The 19,925-nt window shown below is 42.2% G+C and overlaps 1 protein-coding gene across 1 annotated transcript in view; it reads left to right on the forward strand.

Annotated features, from left to right (window-relative positions):
• The window catches only part of cdh13 (cadherin 13, H-cadherin (heart)), a 291,804-nt gene that overhangs the window by 143,963 nt on the left and 127,916 nt on the right, over window positions 1-19,925 (forward strand). Inside the window, exon 7 of the mRNA XM_061076474.1 lies at window positions 18,696-18,840. Within this exon, the coding sequence (XP_060932457.1) occupies window positions 18,696-18,840 (145 nt within the window). The remainder of the gene's footprint in view (window positions 1-18,695; window positions 18,841-19,925) is intronic.

A 19,925-nucleotide genomic window follows, 5' to 3' on the forward strand; every position in this document is an offset into this window, starting at 1 on the left:
TATCCACACACACTCGCATTTCCACCATGAGATAAGGGTGATTTATTAGCCAGCTACAAATTTTATTATTACCAAGTGCATTACCCGTCCAAAACTGATAACTTTGAATCTCTTATCTTCCGTTATTCATTTGCCTCCATAGGGGAAATGCTTCTGAACCATACTCGACCCTGTCTTTGAACAATTTGTCTCTCGCCCTCATTGCTCCTTTTTGTTGCTTCAGATAACAGAGAGATAATGCAGGAGTTTGCTTTCTTTTGAATTAGCTAATGTAAAATAATACTATACAGGACCTGCTGCTTTGCTAGTTTCATTTTTGGACATCGCAGAGATGATAGGAAACATGATGGTTGAGACAGATGTGGAAAAAGACTGATTCGTTAAATACAAGTTGTATATAAGCTAATCACATTGCACCACGCAGATCACTTCAAAAAAAATTTTTTGTTATTAATTGGGATGTGTTATGGATTTAAGCTTCAACCACACCAAATGCATTTTACTTGATTATGTATCTGACTGCCAGCCCGAGATTGAAATTAGAGGATAAGACTGCTTCTCCCAAAAAAAACAGCCTTCACAGTGTGATCATAAAAGCTCTGAGACCTAATTGAAGGCTTCAGTCGATAGCTAAATAATTCCATCACTGTGGCGGGATAAAAAAACACAAAAAGCAATCTGATATGCCACTGCTGTAATGGGTTGGAGAAAATTAGCTTTAGCCATTAATTATATCCTTCAATGTGTGTGGGGCCACCACTAATGATCATTATCATTTGTACCCTGATAGTTGTAATCCCTGAAGGCCTACACACACACAGACACACACACACACACATACACACACACACACACACACACCCAGAAACACACACACACACACATACACACACACACACACACACCCAGGCATGTCGTGCACACAGGCATCACATTGTCGTATTACTTTTCTTCCCGTGCTCATCGTCCTTTCCTCCTAACAGTTCCTGCCCTACATCTTGCTCTGTCTCCTCTTATCATAAGGAGATAGCACGTCTGTGTCTCCGTCATAACTCAGAACAAGATCTTCTACCAAATGCACCTTCACCTCTTTTTCTATCCGCGGTTCAACACTGTGTGCAGAGTGAAGACTGAATCTCTTCTTACAGTGCCCAGTGGTCCTGGCTGCCTGTCCCAGTCACACATTAATTAAGGGTGTCCCTTTTCCCCTGCTGTAGCTAATGGCTCGTGTGGGTATGAGACATGAAATATTCAGCACTAGATTAAAATGATCATTACTCTAAAGGCGTTTTATTGGCAGAGTGAGAGAGGAAAGCTCAGGTTCTCTCACTCGTATATGACAAAGTCCTCTTTCTGATAGATGTGTCAATTAAAAGCTGTTATCAATATTTTAATATTTGCATTCATTCACATGACCACTCGTGTCTTAAGGCTGTTGCTTGTGATAATGAACACACGGGTATTTACTCTGCTGCCTCTCAGCCTAATGAAGTGATTATTTTGGGTTATTCAGCTCAGAACTGCTGTTTTTGTTTTGGTTATTTTTGAATCCTTTTCTCACTTGTTCTCGTTTTCAGTCGAGTAGGTTCTTAAAGCAACAAGGCACAAAAATCTGCCTCAAGTACCGAATATTGAGTTAAAAATCTGGCTCTTCAAGTGCTACATGATAGAGAACATGGACTGAACATAAATATGAAGGTTGTGTGTCGTCTTCCATCTGTTGTAGAAAAAAGAAATATCTTGGATGTAGATGCCGCCATCTTGAATTCATGATATCATCTGAAGTATTGAGGTCCCACTGCTTGTCAACCAATCTCGAGACAGTTAGTGTCAGTGTTAGAATCCTAACTAAAGATATAGAAAACGTTTTAATTTTATGTACTTCAACGTTTTAGTTTGGTTCATGTCCCATCTGCCAACATGGAGGAGGCAGTTGTGTCCCATACTGCAGGCAGCCACTAGGGGGTGATCTAAGTGGAGAATGAATTCTGAAATTCTTAAATTAGGTCACCAGAAATAATTCCACATAAACACTAGAATCCCTCCTTCTCTGCTGGGTGTCTAAATATGTTCAGCATACCAATTTACAAGTCACTTTGTGGATATTGTGTTTAAAGTTTGTTTTTCCAACATCCAAGTAGTAAAAATAACAGTTATTTTTCTATAATACACATCTGCTCTCCAGAAACACACTGTGTATGTGGAAGATTTCGATTTCAGGCATGTTATCGAACGTCTCTATCGATTGGTCGCACCGAGACACGGACATAAGATTACCGTGATATAATCTCCCATTAACGATGTTCATGAAATAACTTTTGAAGTCAAATGTCAGCAAATGTCAAGTCTATTATCCATCGAGAGAAATTACAGAACAGCATTCCACAAACAGTGGACATGGCTTTGGAGGTAGATTAGATCTTTCTCTCATGGGAGTGTGGCTCCTCACGTTCAGACTCGTGTGTCTGAATCATGTCTGTGTGGTCGGCTGCTGGTCAACAAAGACCCACTGTAGACAGTCCTCCATTCTATATGTGAGTCTTTGTCCATATGCACCAATGCAGCCATGTACTGTTGTGCAATAGAACTCAGGGTTTCAACCTCTTTCTTGCCGTCTTCTCCCTATGACCTTGTGTCGAGTTATAATAAATAGAATAGTTCTCGAGTGCAACCCGACAAGTGCCTTTAAATAATCAATATTCCAGATTGTGCATTAACAAACGTTGCACCACAAAATCAAATGCTGGTCCACCGACAAAAAAAGTAAAGATTACACAAGAAACACAAAAATTAGATTCAATTTCAAGATAAAATGCATTGCTGCACAACAATCTATATAAAGTAAAATACAATAAAAAAAAAGAGTGCAAATAAATAGAGTATCGACTATTCGTTTATCCACCTACAAATAAAAAATCACTCACAAGCTTTTCACAGTCGGTAATACTGATAGAAACGGCTGTCATATCCATCAGCAGGTAATAACTTAGCATGAAATAATATGCATTTTTCAAAATTGTATGTCTGTGTGCATGTATCCGGAGCACGAAAACAACATGAATTGCTCTGTTTGTGAAAGATGTTCTGAAGGGAGAGGCGTGTCGAGCCATAACACCTGACACACAGAAAGATGACATCAATAATAATGCAATAAATAAATATAAGCAATATGCAGCAGTGATAAGGTGAGACTCCGTGACTTTGTTCAAGGTTGGCAGGTCTGCCTCCCTGTTTTATGGCCAGATGATGATTGATTGCTATTGGCAAAGGAAAAACTCCACTCTCTCCACACAAAGTCGTTGTATGTCATAATAATATCGGCAGCCGCTGCGAAGAAATGAAATCAATAAAGTCGAACAGCTTGTTATCTAAACAGCAGCGCTCGGAGTTCTGGAGGCGCAGCTGGAAACGTACGGATGCACACGACGAGCAGAAACTTAAACAAACTGAAGAAAACTTTGAAGAACACATTCCCAAGAAAAAAAAAACCGCAGTCTCACTTCGACATAACAACAGCGAGGGGTCAACCCGAGACATATGGAGAGTGGGAATGCAAAGCAAATGCAAAAGGATAACAGGAAGCACACGGAAGCAGGCGAGCAGACAAACAAACCCCCGACAAAACAAACATTTGCTGTGGGAAAGAACAAACAGACACAGCGATCAGCCGGGGCCACATGTTCACAAGGATTTAATGTCAAACATTATTTCCTTATTAAGCTCAATTAGGGTGAAAATGAATGTTAATGAGATGGAAAATGGAGAGGAAGGGAAGCTGGTGGAGGGGGGGGGGCGCGGCGCTTATCGCTGCGGTTATGACAAGACCGGGTCGGGTCGGGAGTGGCGGGGAAGCGCTCTAATTGGCTTAGAACAGAGGGAAGGGTAGAATGTGAAGTGATAAATAACAGTCTTGTTTACACAGGTACACAGACGACCCTCAGTAATGCAGGTCACTCCGGCAATAAGGCCTTCGTACGTGCTCGGCTCCGGGGGGCTGAAATTTGAGAAATGCTGCAGTGGACGTTCTTTAGGTTCCGTGTGATAATCCACAGAAAATCACTTCTAGATTTGCCGTCGTAAACTGATCTACCCCGAACCGCCGCGTTTGATGCTGTGATTTCATATGCATAAGAAGAACTGATAAAGTTTCTTTTGAAAGAGTGGAAATGAAAGGCGTTTTTCAATATTTATATATAGGTTTCTTTTCATCCCGTGTGCCTCAGCCCGGGCTGTGCAGTAGAAAGCCGAGTCCTGCCTTGTGATGTCCTTTGACAGCCGATCTGAAAGGGACCATCCTCTGTCCCCCTATATTCTGTCTGTCAAGCCGGCCAAACCCACACATCTGGACCTATCTCCACTCTATGAAGGCAGAGCTGGGAATTGACAGCTGTTTTGAAATTTAGATTTTTCTAAATATCTCAGCTTTCAGAAAGTTTTGCGGAGCTGCCTCCTTCAAAACAGTTTTGTTCTCTTGTCAAACTGTATAAATAAGGCTGGAACATTTTCACCTACGTTTACCTTTTCTTGACAGAGCAGACATCAAACTGTGGCATTCGCTGACATATCTCTGCTATGGAAATTACTCCGACTCTGGCTTTTCGGACTCTTTTTAGAGTGACATCAATTTTTACGTTTTTTTTTCTTCTATTTTGTAGACGGCAAATCAAGTCCACGAGAAATATACTAATACTGAGGGGCAGGAGTCACTGTTTAGAGCCGGGAAAATAAATGGCACCGACGTCTGCCTCATAATTCTGCAAGGAAATGCTGTAAACAGATAATAGATGACAATACAAAGAATACAATACAGGCTCATATAGCGGTGGCACGCAGCCGCTTTCAGGACAATGTAGCGCTCATGGATTCTATTTAAATGTACATGAATGATATTTGCATGTGTAATATTGGACAAGAAAGGCTGCATCCGGTGACGTGACCTCTGCACAACAAGTAAACTGTCAGTCGCCTGTTTGCATTGTGAAGCTGTTTCTCCACTAATAAGCTGCTGCTGGGTTAATGGCTTGAAGGGAAAAACTGGATTTTTACTACTTAGCCTCAAAAATCAGATGACAGGTCTGTAAATATTCCCTGAAAATGTTACGTACTAAATACTAGGGCATAAAGACGCTAGTTGGAGCAGGTTGTTCTCGATACTGTGTTAGAACTCCGTGCAGCAAAAAGCATCACATTGCTTCAGGCTGTTCATTTATGCAGAAATACCGAACACATAATTCCCACAGTTTGCTAATTTCATGAGTTTGCAGTATTTGAGCTGCAGGTCATATTGATGCCTCCACGTTTTTGGATTGTATAATCAAGTTTTACAGTTACTGGTCCCTTTTCTATCTTTCCCTTTCGGCTTGTACCTGCTCCACGCTGCCTGGTTCTGTTGGCCGGGGGGTGGGGTGGTCGGGGGGGGTCGGAGAGAGGGGATTCCTGATTGATCTGTCATGTGGCTGAGGTGGAAGAACTGTGACTGAAGCTTGAAGCCCAGACGTTTGACCCTTCTGGTTACAGACTGTGCCGGATATTTGTCTGGCTGTGTCTTTGTGTTTGCTCCAGTGATTGAATGAATATCTCTATCGAGGTTTGCCTCTATAAAAATGACCCTGGATGCTCCGGCTCGTCCTCGTAGATACTCTCCTCCTCGTGTATGTTATGTCAGAATCAAACCAAGTGACATTTCAGACCTCAGACATTATAAAAGGTAAGAAAGTAAATGCTGAAATGTGTTTTAAGGAACATCTTTGCTGGTCCTGTAGAAAACCAGAAACCCTACATTGACCGATTGGAAGCAGCACCTCTGTTTATTGTTGATTGGTGCTTTAACAACATTTATATCATAAACTATCTCATTGTAAGGTGACTGTTTGTTTGTGGGTTTCCCTGTAACACGGTGGAAAGACGGGATGTGGGGCAAGAAAGACCCATCACAGTTTTGGGGCAGATCCGAACCTACAGGAAGATTCAGGATTTATTTTTCCACTTTCTTTAACATTGCTAGATTGTGACATTTCCACCAATTTCCCAGGGAATAATCCATATTCTCAATGGGGAAAATCAAATCGTGCTGATATCTTATGATATATGCAACCCGTATGAGTTGCACCACAAAGCTAATCACTTATGAGCTTAACATCCATACTCCTGTATGTAGGACAACTGCAGTGGCTGGGAAAAATGTGGAATATGCAGTTTTCTATTATAATTTGTTGTAAACTATGATCTGATCTTCATCTAACACACCTGTGGAGGCAAACAAAATGCTTTTTAGCTGACAACACACCAACAATGATGCTCTTTTATGGTTTCACACTCATGCGTTTCGGTCCAATCTACCATCAGAGCTCCTCCAGCTCAAACACATTCTTAGGTTAGAAGGTGTGAGCAGCTAATTTCCCTGTAACACAGTGGAAAGATGGGATGTGGGGCAAGAAAGACCCATCACAGTTTTGGGGCAGATCCGAACCAACAGGAATATTCAGGATTTCTTTTTTCACTTTCTTTAACATTGCTAGATTGTGACATTTCCACCAATTTACCTTGAAATAATCCATATTCTCAATGGGGAAAAACCAATCCGGCTAATATCTTGTTGGAGACCTGGTGGAGGTGTGTGGTTTTTCGACGTCATTCTCACCAGTGACTCTGTCTCTTCCTAATGTGTTTACTTTTGAACCTCCTCGGGGATAATGGAATAGTGACCCATTTAAAGCCATCACCCACATTATAGTTTGATGTTGCCATTTGGGTGGATGACTCTGGGGCTGTTCCTGCTTCCAGTCCCTGCAGTGGGAAGTACCGCTGCCAGGGTACAAAGGCAGAGTGCATTAGGGGATGTGCCATGAGCCCCAGCAGGCGGCCGACAGGCTGAATTAGCAGCGGTAACGCCTGAGGCTGAGCAACAGGGCACTCACTGTTTAATCAGGTTATCTGGGAGCCCGGGCACAGCAGTGTGTCTGCAGGGGTTTAAGGGGGCTTCTGGAAGGACGGCAGGATGGTGACACAACCCTCGGAGTGGAATGATCCTGACCTGGAGGGAGGCTTTCAAACAGGAGGAATGTTTAAAACTTTTAAGGAAAAATCTCTTTGAACTGCACTCGGAGGAAAGAGATTCAAAGAAAGTTTCTTCGACAGCGGTTTCATTTGAAGTTTTGCTTACGACTGAGGATCTATTTTGAAAATAAATAAAGGCGAAAAATGTCTGTGTGAGAGGAGCCATGAGACAAATGCAAAGAGGACAGACTGTTTTCTGTGTGTGGCTAAGGAGACAATTATGCATGAGAAATAACAAATTATAGCCCAGAGGCATTATCAGCAGGGAGCAATGGTGTGTGACCCTGTGGCATTAAAGCACTGTGGTTATATTTCTTAAAGGTAACTGCTATTATGGGGGCAAAAGGATATTTCTGCTCAGGTAGTAGATGGTGGTTGTGGTGTTGAAGGTGTGTGTGTGTGTGTGTGTGTATGAGTGAGTGTGTGTCCTTTATCTCTTGCCCACATACAGCGACTAAGTGCACATCAGGCCTGTTTTCCTGTGAGCAGGCCAGCGTGACCTGCTCTCCAAAACCCAGGAAATTACAGAGCAGCCAAGCAGAAAACAGGAGAGGGATTTGGACAACGGGCCTCACCTGTCTCAGGTCTCAGGCTTATGAAGCTACAGCTACTGTAAACCATGGGAGCATCGGTTATTTCAAACAATGGCGCGTCTGTGTGGAAGTGTGGGCATTCCGCAGTGCATGTTACAATAGAGAACATACAAATAAGTAGTGTTTATTTTATTATTTCATATTTTATTGCTTTTATTTGTTGTTATTGCAAAACCTCATTTTTCTCTCTTATCTGCTTCACTCTCTATTGGTCCTCTCAGTCTTTTCACTTCCTCTGTGACACTGCTTTAAATAATTTAGTGCATTTGGCACTTTGATTAGCAAATAGGAAAATATGTGTTTATATACTTTGTACGGCCAAAACTAAAAACAGTAATTTATCTTATGTCCATTCAGAGACACTGAAACATCCAAACTACAGTTGTGTACGTGGTGCATTCAGCTACACTGTGAATTTGTACTTTCCAGACTACACACACAAGTGTTCTTTAAAGGCTGTTGGCCATTTACAAGATGAAGTTTTCACCACAATGGTACTGATTGTAGTGAAAATATTATTTTAGATGCAAGATGACCACAGTGCAACTGGTGGTGCAGTTTGTTGCACATTTGTCTTCCTGTGTCCGATTTGCATCCTCCTCCCTTTCATGCGTTCTTTTCTCCAGCTTCCTCCCACTGTCCAGGCCAGGCAGGCATGTTGGCAACTTTGGAGTAAAAATGGCCTGTAGTTGGAAAAGGTTGCTGGTTGTTGGTCTCTTACCCCCCATCGCTCGCCCAGACTCAGCGGGAGTCGCTCCAGCCCTCCTGCAACCCCTCAAAAAATAAACACTGCAGCTAATGGACGGTTGGATCGACGGATGCACTGCACTGCACAAAAGCTGTGACATTATTTTGTTCCAAGGGGCAATCACCCTCCCACAGAATCTCAAAAGATACCGGTCATCTTTTGGTTTAAAGATAAAAATGAAATACTTCCAGAGTAATTGCACCGAGCCGGCCGGCCCGAGGCCCGGCTCAGTCCTGAGTGCAGCGTCTTCAAGCCGCCTGTTAGGACAAATATGAAACATTATAAAAGATGTGGTCCAGACAGTTGCAGACGGACGAGCTTAGTTTTCCACCAGCCCTCCAAACAGCCAGAGCCTTCACTGCCCACACAAAAGGAAATTGAATTATACCTTTTCCGAGAGGAGGGGTATTTTGCAGCCTGATACACGAGGGAGGGCCTTTGTGACTCTTTCAACACTCCTCAGAAGCAGGATTATGTTTTATCTGGCCAGGCGGCCGGCTCAATGAAAGACCCTTTTCTATCATTTTCTATCTTCTCCCCCAACTCTTTTTCACCTTCCATCGTTCATTCAATCTCTCTCCCCCTCCGAGGACCGTCTCTTTATATCGTCCTCGACATTCCGAGGGCCTCTTTTAGATATGTAATGTAACGAGGAACATTTCAGATCACCGACTCCGGGATAAGAGGCAGATAAAGAAACCCGCACAAAACACAACCCAATATTCCAAGAGCAGATGTTTCCTGAAGAGCTCTCTAATTTGTTTTTAATAATTTACCATTTCTGGGATGTTCATGCTGCTAATGACTAATAATACGGGTTTTAATATTCACTGGCACTGGCTTTATAACTACAAATTAGACCAAACACACACACACACACACACACACACATTTCCATTTACTGATTTATGGCTGGTGGCTCAAAGAGCTGCGCTGAGAGTTAATTATTAGTTACTCTAAATTAATGTAAAGTTTTGAGTGTATGATCTGTTATTTCAGTCGGTGGAGTATGTTAGATCTTATTGGGATCATGTATTAGATAAATGAGACAATTATCGGAGGCATGAGTTGCACCACAAAGCTAATTATTGAGCTCAACATCCAAACTCCTGTTTGTAGGACAACTGCAGTGGCTGGAAAAATGTGGAATACGCATTTTCCCAATTACATTTTTTGTAGAATATAATTTGATCTTCATCTAAGACACAAGTGGAGCCCAACAAAATGATATTTAGCTGACAACACACCAACAATGATGTTCTTTCATGGTTTCATACCCATGAATTTCGGACGAATCTCCCATCAGAGCTCCTTCAAGTCAAACACATTCTTAGGTTAGCAGGTGTGAGCAGCTCATCCGAAATGCTTCACTATGGAGTCAGGCTCTGTGCTCTGATTGGATCATTCCAATAGATGGATTTACTTGCTTGGGGTCATTGTTCTGCTCCATCACTAAACTTCTACTGAGCTCCAGGTGGTGGGCAGCCAGACCCTGACATTAACCTGTGAGAAACCCTGATAAACCTGGGACCTCCTCTGTGGTGTCCATCATCTGCATATGGTCGACTCCTGATCAGAGACTTGAATCAGCTTCAGTAAATTCCCCTTCAGCTCTTAGCTGTTCATCTGTGGTTCATTTCCGTCTCACTGGGAATCAGCGTTGCGCCTCAGGAGTCATTTTAACTGGTTATCAGCTCCATTTAACCTGCGTGATATGAGGGAAACCTGCAAAGTGTGATAACTTTAGTTCAGTATTGTGTTAGCATGTGATTAATAAGCAAATATTGAACTGTGCCTATGCACTGTCCTCAGTCATGACCATATGACTGTGGTTAATCTGTGAGGAGCTTGTGGTGCTACACAGTGTGAGTGCATGGCCCATCCATCCAGGGTCGAGAACTGAAAATCAAACATCCCTCTGGTTCCTGCACGGCTCAGGTTCAGGTTGCAGCAGTGAGGAAGTCAGGGTTTCCTCATCAGTGGGATCTTTTCTAAATCAATGCAGTGCACATTATTTGGTTGTTAATTGATACTGGTTCTTTTTTTTGTTGTAAGAACCATACATTAAAAAGAAAGATTCCTTCTCGAGCCTTGATGATGAACTCATGACTCAGTGTGATGTTATAATTTAGTCTTATTTCCTCAGTTTCCTCTTTGTTCTGCCTTTTCTCTTTTATTCCAGCCTTGTCTAATCGGAACGGATTTATCCTTGTGACTATGATGTAACGTCTAAAGCTGAGGTTTATTTAATTATTTAGTCTACTTAAATAATGGCCTTTTTCTCTACTCGTGTACGATCAAATGATTTTCTAAGTAATTGATAGTCCTTCCTAGATTGAAGTTGTGGTTTAAATAGTCATTTATTCGGTAAAGTCAATCGCATTTACAATGTTTTGTGACTATTAGACTCTATTTAGACTCTGGAGTTAATAAATGTGATTTCATTATGTTTTATATGATTTATATTCTGTGGGTCCTTCGACTTTGAACCACAAGTTAAAGTATTTTACCGCTACTGGAAAGTTTGTGATACAGAAATCTTTCCTTTTAGCTTGTAACAAAATAACAAGACTGAAGCCCGACCATGAGGACTTCAAAATGAGAACACTCAGCATTTTTCTTTCCAGTTTATTCGGCTCAGGAGCTGAGTCTTAGTCGTTCTTTGTAATAGCATTCTAAACCCCTTGTGAATGCATGGTACTTAAATAAAATGAGTTTTTAGATGTGACATATCTTCGGTCTATGCATTTCAATCAATTGGGGAATGACAGAGGCTTCAAGGTCTTGGTTTTTTGATGGTGGAGATGCAATTTTTTTTTTTTTTGGACTAAAACGACTGTAATATGAAAATGTTTTCTTGTGTTTCCTGTTTCTTGTACATTCTTGTTTTGCTTGTATTTTAAAGATTCAATACCCGGGTCAAGTTTTGTAGTTTTTATTTGTTCAGTCACCAAAGTTTCAGTCAATTTGAAATGTTAATCTGATGATGGCAATACGTCGACAGTTTTTAATTCTAATTCATCCTCTAAGCAACATTGATGTAAACAATTTGATATGATTTCATCTCCTGAGATGACGGTGAGGTTTCATCGTGGCAATAAATGTCTCTGGAAACCTCAGTCTTATAGTTCAGGTGTATGGGGAGTTTTCGGTTCAACAGTTTTGGCTTTGATGGCATAAAGTTATGGTTCCACTTTGCAGAAAAATACCTTTTCAGCAGAAAACTCTTTCCCGCTCCCAGTTGGTTTTCTCGCGTCTCAGCGGTGAGAGCATGAAACGCACCTGGCAGCTGTTCCTCCTTTCTGACAGCCTGCTCCCATGGCAGGATTTCATTGGTATAGAAAGACTCAAGCTTTTGAAGGTAGCTGCAGCACATTGTAGTGGACCGGTGGATTAAAATCCTCTTCTCCCAGTAGGCGCAAAGCTGAAGCCTCAAGGTCTGAGCTTCTGAGAGGAGTCGAGGAATATGTGAAAATTCTATTGGGAAAATGAGGGAGAGAACCCCCCCCCCCCCTCTGTTGTTATCACACCTCGCTGTGCTGGAAGAAGGGGTTTGTAAATTGAACCGAGGACTAAAAGGCTTTTGTTCACAAGTACACAAGCTGTCGGTGTAACATAGTCAAAAGAAATTGTTTTTTTCTTAAACACAATGAAAGGATGCTGTGTTAAGAGACTCTGTTGGATGCTGTATTTCATGATTCTTGTTTAAGGTCTTACTGTCAGTGGCAGTGTTAGCTCCCCCCCCCCTCTCCCCCCCCCCCCCCCCACCGTCATTAGGCTATTCACTCTTCAAATGCACGTCTTTGACAGATCTGCCCCCACAACCCGCTCCCTCTGTGTTCCAGGCTGATCTGACCAATCACATTCACTTTGCCGGTGAAGCGGATCAGAGAGGGAGAGAAAGCTCTGCCCCCTGGGGGACGGTCTAAACAGTGTCAGAGCAGGACTGGGGTTCTGCCGGGGCGGAGCTCAGCCTGCTGATAAAGGCCGAGCCACGGGAGTGTTCGGAAGGTGCCGGGTACTATTCACCTTGGAGCTGCCGCAGAGCAGCTTCACCGGGATCTTAAGAGAATCGGCAGGCAGGCAGAGTCCCTTTGAATTCACCTCCTCGGCAGAGGGAGGACTACTTGAATGGCTCAGGAGGAGATGAATGCAGGGTGAATGTGAAATGAGCGGATGGCAGTGGAAGGCGATGGAGTCGCTTCCATATGCATGACTCTGCCCCCTTTTCCCCACTTTCCTTTTTACTCGTCCTATTCGCGTCTGTGTTTAAAGACGTGATAAAGCCTCCACGGCTCAGCTGCCTTTTTTTTTTCTCTTCTCCACTTCTGCCACAATAAGCCAAGCGCTCAATTGACTGGGCCGTCAGATTCCACCTCTGCTTATATCGAACCTGTCATCAACCTAGCTTCTCATCTGGGCACAAAGGACTCTCAAGACTCTGAGGTTTCCTTGGAGACAGAGGAGAGGTTAGGGCAGGACAGGGGAATAGTGTCATATCATTTTTATTTTTGAAAAAAAATAGCTTTTAGAATGAAGTATGTACTCGTATTCACTTTAAAACAGTTCGGCTACAGTGACTCATATTTTTTTATTTGTTTGTCAGCATGTCTGTGTTTCTTAGAGGAGCGTTATCCTGCATCACTGATTCTTTCCACTCTGTGTTGAATAATGAAATCTCTTAAACCTTTCCATGCTGAGGAGCATCGAGCAGCCGATCTTTGACCCAAACCAAGGTTGCATCGGTACCGAATGTCTGTGAGGTTTGACATTATATAAACAGTCTCTTTCAGAAGCCTTACATGGATGTGGAAATCATTTTGTAGCAATGGCTAAATAGAAGAATACAGTAAGCATCCATTCTGAATAGATAGATAGAACAGTGGTGCACTCATGGTTAATAATCGTATGAGGTTCTCCAAATAACTGCAGTCATTATTTAGAAACAAGGTTTGTCTTAAAACCGAGATCACGGACCCATGGAGATGTTTCAAAGTCTCTACGTGAGACCAACAATGAGTCTTGTAGTTACAGATGTACTTCAGCCAGGTCATCCCATAAACACAGAGGTAACGGTCACAGAGTTTATCTCCTCCGCTGCAACTCACTGCTGCTGATCTGGCACGAGCGAATCCTTCCTCTCCAGCTCTCCCTCCCTTGAATAGGTGATTAAGCTCTTCACTGTGCACATACTGTAGGAGCTAATATTCAACTTGAGATAACCTGTCGCTGTAGCAGAGACAAAGAAGCTTCCTGATTTCGCTAACGGGCAAGTGCTGACTCACGTGAGGACGGCAGAGCCTCGACTCGGACTCAAACTTCCAAACTTAATCGTATTGATGCAGAAAGTCAATAATGTAGATTTAATTAAAATAGAGTATTGAACGAATGAGTAAGAAATATATGTTTAATAGATGTTTTTTTTTTATCATATATTTAACTGGGGCTTCTCCCTTATTTAGCTCTGACTGTTACGTTCTTGACAGCCCCCTGGAGGCAGGGATGACTGATGGTGGTGGTGTGTACTGTAACATACACATGCTCGACGCCGGAGGCTGATTGGGTCTCAGAAGACTTTATTATTAATGATCTTACATACTTACAGACATACGCTCTCTTTCACCCTCTTTATGTCGGCCACACACAAAAAAAATAATATCTTTAAGAGCAGAGGACGTGCACAGTGTCCTTTATACAGAAGCAGTAGCAGGACGAGTGAGATAGAGAAGGTTCGGCGCTTTTACAGAATTCAGTTTGATTGATATTCACATTTTTGTAAGAACAACTAGTCAAATCAGACTATTTCACATGAAGCCTGCAGGAAAAGATCAAATGTAAGAGTGAGGTTAAGAGACAAGAAATAAAATAATCTGTGTTGGTCATTTTTCATCAGCTTCATACAGCAAAGACACAGTATCCCGTTTGATATCTGCTGTTTATAGATCTCTGAGTAGAGTCAGGATCCATTTTAAATATATATAAGCTGATAAAAAAGTAATACAGGAAGGAAGGAGGGAAGGAGAAAGCAAGATACCTAAGGTGTCCTGATTTTAGCATTACCTCTGCCAAGGGGGTTATGTTTCAACCCCTGTTGGTTTGGTGGGTCTATCTGTTAGTCAGCAGGATTATGCAAAAACTGTAGCAAAGATTTCCACAAAACTTGGTGGAAGGTTGGAACATTGGCCAAGAAATGTTCCATTAAGTTTTGGTGCAGTTCTGGAGAAAGACGTGGATCCAGGACATTTTTTTATCACTTTATTTAACAACGAGAGACGCAGCGGTACTTCCTTTTTCTTTTTCAGCCGCTGTCGAGCCACGAATGAATATGATCACCTGTGTCTATCTGAAATGAATAGCGAAGATAACGTGGATCCACTAGAGAATCCGCAGTTTATATGTCTTCAATATTTCCAGCTCTAACAGATTTGCTGCTGAATAGAAGGGGACTGTTGGGTCGTGGTGGAGGTTTGTGCTCCACTGGGTGTCGTCGTTATTTATGTTGTTATAGCAGGAAGTAATTCAAGTTGTGTGTGGACAGACATCAGTCAAACTTGGAAAGTGCTTCCAGCAGAGTTGAATAGTGTGAGTTATTTCAGCCGACCCTGGTTCTGGAAATATGAGGTCCATTCGTTTTCTACTACAAAGATGTTGTGTGATTGACAGATGGAGGACCTCCGAGGCGTGAAAGTTTCCTGATTGATTCATCAGGATGAAATTGCACATGTCCATAGCATCAGCTTCAGGAGGTTGATGGTATTGTAGAAGGCAGAGTCAGCATTTCCAAAAGATTTCATTGGCAAAATTATTCTGGAAACCAGTGCCTTTTCCAATTTAAAAAAAATACCATAGTTAACAAAGCAATTTGTTTCTAGTGGGTTCTGAGATGAGGCTCAGCATCAGGTGTTAATGAGTTTTTCTCGGTTCATGTTGCTTTTTCTTCTTCCCTTTTGCATTACTCACGCACAATTTGTCGGTATCTTTGTAATATCTAAGTACCCTGTTTGTATACGTGCTATACATAATGTGTTATTGAAGTGGAGCACAGCCGAGACATGTGCGTGTTACATACGTCGTCCTCTGAGTGATGCTTATCAAAGCTGCTCATGACTGTATGTGAAAGACTTGCTGCTCTGAGATGATGTGCTGGAACATTCCTCTGTCATCTGGGTGGAGGGTGTGATCCTCCATTCAAATGATCCGATGCTCGGCACTTCAAGGCTAATGTTCTCATTACAGCTCAGACTTGCTGAGAAGAAAAGACTGTGTGCATGTGTTAATATAAATGTATTGGTGAGTGGGTGAGAAAAGTCATATGTTACTTGTTGGCATAGAGACGTAATTAATATAGTTCTCATATAGAGCTGCTTTCAACATTATAGTGTAAATAGGTATTTTCTTTCTTTCTATGGCTTTAACACTTTAACACTTAGTTTGATTTGGCTCTTCTGACTTTTCCGTTTAGTCCTCACCAAAGCTACAGGTGTGAAAGGTGTCTCACATTGATCCAATGGACCAAAGTGAAGTCAAATTAAAAGATGTGTTTGTGGTTTGAAAACTTTTTGTGGGGATAATTTGGACTTTCGGACTAATTTCAGGAAGTTGAAATAGAACGGCGCTCATTCTGTGCATTCTGTGCACTTGTGTTAAGTTTCTGATTCTGATGTAGTTGATGCCTGTAGAGATATTATAATGATATTACAGCGGCAATGAATTTAACAAAATTAACCAGATCATTCATTTTCTTAAAGCAAACAGAAAGACTACCTTTTTAATGCGCTACATTCACAAAAGATGGCAAATACAATTGACAAATTTATATCATCCTATTTTGGTAATAGCGACAGAGCGTTTCTATGTCAGGCAAAAGTTTCCTTTAACTAAAACTAACAGATCAAATGTAAGAGAGGTAAAAACGACATGAATCTTGAAAACGCCCTCTGTGTATTTTGAGGGGACAGGATGAGGACACATGTTGGAACATCAGGACAAGGTCCCTCTTGAAATGCCTCTAGTGCTTTATTCTCAAGGTGGAGAGACACAGAGACAGAGGACGACTTGAGACATGAAACCATTTTGTCCCTAACACCTAAATACTTCTGCTGCATTGTGTGCCATTACTGCCAGTACACTATACGCCCTGGGCTGCTCGGTGATGGTGCGATAGGAGGACAAAGGGAGAGGAAGACAGAGGGAGAGCAGAGGGTTGACCCGTGTGATAGAGAGGTTAGGTAATGTCGTGCATCACTAATAGGGAAGAGGAGAGGAGATTCACTCTGATGAATCTGCACAGCCCTGCTCCGGAGCTAATAAAGGAAGTGATGTGATGTCTTTACCCGCAGATTGAGATTGAAACGGAGGTAATGTCATTACACACTGTATGGTATCTTTATAGGATACAGATCACTGACTTCATGGGGCGGAGCCTCTTCGGCAGACAGGATGTTCCATCAGCTGACCGGCTGAGACCTTATCGAAAGGGATCATGTCTCTGTCTCTGCTAACCTGACAACTGAGCCAACGCACTGATAGAGCTCATATCATTATACATAACAGCTCATTGTGCTGCAGCTGGTCAGAGCCAGAGGATATAATAGACTGTATTTATTCCATATATATTCCTCATCTACATAGTTGCTTTAAGCATTTAGCTCCTCGCAAACAGATAACATGGCGATAGACTTACGAGCTGTGTCCGAATTCAGAGGACGAAGAAGAAGTCCGAACTGAAAGGATCGGAGCTTTGTCTGTTACGCTCTTACTGCTGTCACTTAGCAACAGCACAGCCTTTGTACCGGTTTTAATGACCCTTTCCTTTTGATTTTTAATCATGTGACTCTTTAACTGTCCAGGCGAGTTGAAGACTGATACTTTAAAAGCATCCGACCTCTGGTTACTGCTGTGATCTCTTTGAAAAACAGAAGTTTGTAACCAAATCCTGTGCATCCTGGCAGAGGTTTGTCCGACGAGGAAACACCAGTTCCAGCCTTTGTCGCTTCGGGGTGAAAGGACGTATTTGTCGGCCGCATTTTGAAGGAGCTTTCGTTTGCTCCACTTTGATGTAGTTTGTTTTCAAATTCAGCCTCTGAAGCCTCTGGAACAATCCTCAAGCATTATGTGCAAAAGCATCAAAACAGACTGAATGTGAGCTGAAAAAAGCTTTCACATACTGAAGGAGACTGAAAACATGTTGTCCCTTAAAGATCCAGTGTGTAGGATTTGGGTGAAAGAATCTATTGGCAGAGATTGAATATAAAATAATCCTTGTGTTGTTTACACTACTGTGTTTCGTCTAAATTCTATGAATTGTTGTTTTCTTTACCCTAGAATGGTTCCTCTATATATAAATAGTTTATAATTACATCGGTAGTGGCTTCTCTCCAAGGAGGCCACCAGAAAAAACTAAACACCTTTTGAGTTTTTAAGACAACTTAGCTCTACCAGCGGTTCTCTGTCATGGTTCGAAGGGGATGGGTCAGGTGAGGGGCTATTCAGCTGCAACATGACACGTCACCACTAGATGTCACTGAATTCTACACACTGAAACTTTAAAACAAGTCAAGACAAGGACATGTGTTGATGTAGCTTCAAGTTCACTCCAACTGCTGTCGAGATAAGATATTGAGTTTCTTATCAAGATTAACTTTTTAACCGCCGTTTTCATAAATATTTATCAGCTTCAGTAACGATAAGTGTAGATGCGCTAAAAGAAATACAGCAGAGCAAGAGTGGGGGGGGCTGACTAAACAGGTCAGGGCTGTCCCACTCTGGATTAATAGCTGCTTGTTTGCTGAGTGTATTTTGTGCATATCTAAGCTGGCGCATGGTCCCCTAGGTGAACTGCAGGGATGACAGGGCAATACTGCAGAGCAGGGAGAAGCAGAATGCATGAATATGTGAGGTGGGCCGATGGAGAGATCCCTCGGTAGAAGAGCAGATGAGGTGAAGGAGGTAGCGAGAAGGAGGAAGAGGAGGAGGAGTGGATGAGTAATCTGAGCAGCCTCTATCTGGATCCAACTGTTAACGCCTTTTAGATTAAAGGAATCTTAGAGGGATGCAGGAATGTGTTTTTAAGCAATTAAGAAAATTTAATTTCTGATGTATAGATGGTTTTGGTTAAGTGATGGCATGATTGGCGTTAAAAATACAAATGAAGCGAGTCCATCTTCATCTGTAGTTCATCACTTTTCTCTTCATGTCATTGCAGCAGGATGCACAACCACCTCGTGTCACGACGGCACAGAGTTACTACCCAGTTACACCATCAAAAATAAACTCTCTTTCTCCTTTCATCCCCACAGCTGGGAGTATCAACCACAGACTTCGCTGGAAACCTTGTGGATGGTCCCGCCTTGCTACTGATCACTGTCATCGACCAAAACGACAACCGGCCCATCTTCAAAGAGACGCGCTACTCTGGAGAGGTGCTGGAGGGCTCCCCCACAGGTGGGTGCCACTGTTATATTGAAGGGCTCCGGGGACAACCGGGGACTCTTATTGGATTTCTCAGGGCAGCGATATCAAACACACGCTGATGTGAAGAAGAGATGTGTGTGATCCGAGGTGTGGTGGTACGGCTCGCGATGATGAAATTCATATTTGTTTCCTGACGGTGTTTTTTCTTTCTGGTGATCCAAGCAAACGCAGATTGCAAACTGCACAGGGCTGAATAATTAAAGCACTTAAAGACCAGCATCTCTAATGGGATCACTGCACCTTTACAAACAGTTAATATCTTAAGTTGCACTTTAAGCAGATCTTATGTTCTACATTACACCCGTATATATTTGAGATGCCATTTCATTAGCATTTAAGGACACATTTCGGCTGGCAAGCACCTTACCCATCCAGGCTGTATCCAGGATTCATTCATATTTAAAGGGATCACTTATTATCTACTCACCACTCTGCCAATGGGGGGGGGGTTCATGCTTTCATTTGTTCAATGAACTTTCCCTTTAAGCGAATATCAATGCTTTATCTATAAATCATTGCGTTAAATATGAATGTGATATATCAACTGCATAAAAAGTGCTGTTAAAAGCAAGGGCATAAATTGAATCGTTACTTGGTGTGACCAATATTTGCCTTTAAAACAGCAGCCGTTCTCAAAGATACACATAAAACATTTTCAAATTAGGTTTAATCATCTTTGAGAACATACCGCGGGTCTTCTGTGGATTCAGGAGGTTGCAGTGTGTCCTGTCTCTTCATGTGATCTCAGACGGACTCAGAGATGTGGAGATCAGGACTCAGTCTGAGGCTGGACTCCCTCTTTCTTCCTTCTAGTTGAACATCTTCTGTATGCTGTATGTTTGGAAACCTGTCATCCAGGCCTGAGAGCATTTTGCATCACAGAAACACATTTAGATATCTGAGTGTGCTGCCAAAGAGAGAAGAGGAGTTTGAACGGTAGATAATACAGAAAGATTTAAAGAGGCTGTAGCAACACAGAATGCGATAGTGAGGCTGACTGTGGCAGAGAGGGTGGAGTGGATCATCCAGTAAATAGCAGGGTGGGCTAATGCTCC

The sequence above is a fragment of the Limanda limanda genome, chromosome 8 (genome assembly GCF_963576545.1).
Source record: "Limanda limanda chromosome 8, fLimLim1.1, whole genome shotgun sequence".
Taxonomy (NCBI): Eukaryota; Metazoa; Chordata; class Actinopteri; order Pleuronectiformes; family Pleuronectidae; genus Limanda; species Limanda limanda.